This window comes from Echinops telfairi, unplaced genomic scaffold (assembly GCF_000313985.2).
Source record: "Echinops telfairi isolate 266 unplaced genomic scaffold, ASM31398v2 ScPeMD7_1;HRSCAF=3_0, whole genome shotgun sequence".
Taxonomy (NCBI): domain Eukaryota; kingdom Metazoa; phylum Chordata; class Mammalia; order Afrosoricida; family Tenrecidae; genus Echinops; species Echinops telfairi.
Genome location: NW_022103896.1, coordinates 72,655,604 through 72,656,938, shown reverse-complemented (window position 1 = coordinate 72,656,938; position 1,335 = coordinate 72,655,604). Strand labels below are relative to the sequence as shown.

The following is a 1,335-nucleotide window of genomic DNA, read 5'->3' as shown; positions in this document are numbered from 1 at the left end:
CCACTCTCCCTCTACCCTCCCTGTTTCAATTTCTTCATTTTTATAAGTACAATTCAGTGAGGCTAATTACATTCACCAGGACATGCACCCATCACCATAAAGCTTCTGTTAAGGGTGATGGAACAATTTGAAAAAAGGACAGCGATGAAGGCTACCTTTTCAGCTCTGAAATCACTAGACTAGTTGTTCCACAAGCAGGTCCTCATTTCATGACTGTTTTCTATGATTTAGCCTGTCTTTTCCATTAGATAGGCAACGTGACTTACATTGGTCCATTAGATAGGCAACGTGACTTACATTGGTCCAGCTAAAGTGGTATCCATCAACGTTAAACACAGGCATGACATAGAAATACAGATGATTCAACATTTTTCTCATGGCTGGGTCACTCCGATGGGTCAGGAGAGCCTGAAAGACAAAGGCGACATTTCCCCCCTGAACAAATAATTGATCTCGCTATACAGATTCTGAAAAATAAAAAAAGTAAGAAATTCTTTCCATCTATGAGAAATAGAAATATGTTGAGTTAAAAAGAAATCAGCATGAACCTTGAAAGCATTAAAACCAAACCAAACCAAACTCACTGCCATCGAGGCAGTGCCAACTCACAGTGACCCTAAGGACAGGGCAGAACTGCCCCTGTGTTTTCAAGCTCCAGGAGCAGAAAGCCCCGTCTTCCTCCCTTGGAGCAGCCGGTGGTTTCGAACTGCTGACTTTTCGGATCGTAGTCCAATGCGTCGCCACTACTTTACCGGGTTTTTATGAAAGCATTGTGGCTCAGTGAAATAAGGCAGTCACAACAGGGCAAATATTGTATGATCCCACTTGTACGAGATAGGCAAGTGTATAGAGGCCAGAGTTTATCGATGTTTACCAGGGGTGAGAGGGAGGGGAAAAGGGAATCATGCTTATGGGGCAGAGTTAGTTATGGTGAATAATTCGGAAATGGGTAGTGGTGATGCATGGTTGAACATAATGTCTGTAACCGATGTTGTGAAATTGTAAGTGTAAAAGTGTTGACTTTTTCAATGTTTTATTGTGTATATATTTTTTACTACAATAAAATGATGAACAAAAGCAATCAGATACCATAAACATTACACATTGACATTCTACATTCTAGATCGAAACTTTGTCTTGATTTCTTTATGACATATCATATTTTAGCAAAGCTGGTAAAATGCTAACTGGACAGCCTCTTGTCTGGCTAAATTTTGGGGCCGATTAAAAAGGCAACTATTTGTAGGCTTGAGGATAATCAGTTCCTTTTTAGATTATATACATTTGTGGACAAAATATTTAACTATTTATTTGATAGTCCTATGAATCTTGGAA

The 1,335-nt window shown here is 39.5% G+C and overlaps 1 protein-coding gene across 1 annotated transcript in view; it reads right to left on the bottom strand.

Annotated features, from left to right (window-relative positions):
- CPA6 (carboxypeptidase A6) overlaps positions 1 to 1,335 on the bottom strand; it is a 380,767-nt gene that overhangs the window by 79,591 nt on the left and 299,841 nt on the right. The window contains exon 7 of the mRNA XM_004697528.2: positions 298 to 408. Within this exon, the coding sequence (XP_004697585.1) occupies positions 298 to 408 (111 nt within the window). The remainder of the gene's footprint in view (positions 1 to 297; positions 409 to 1,335) is intronic.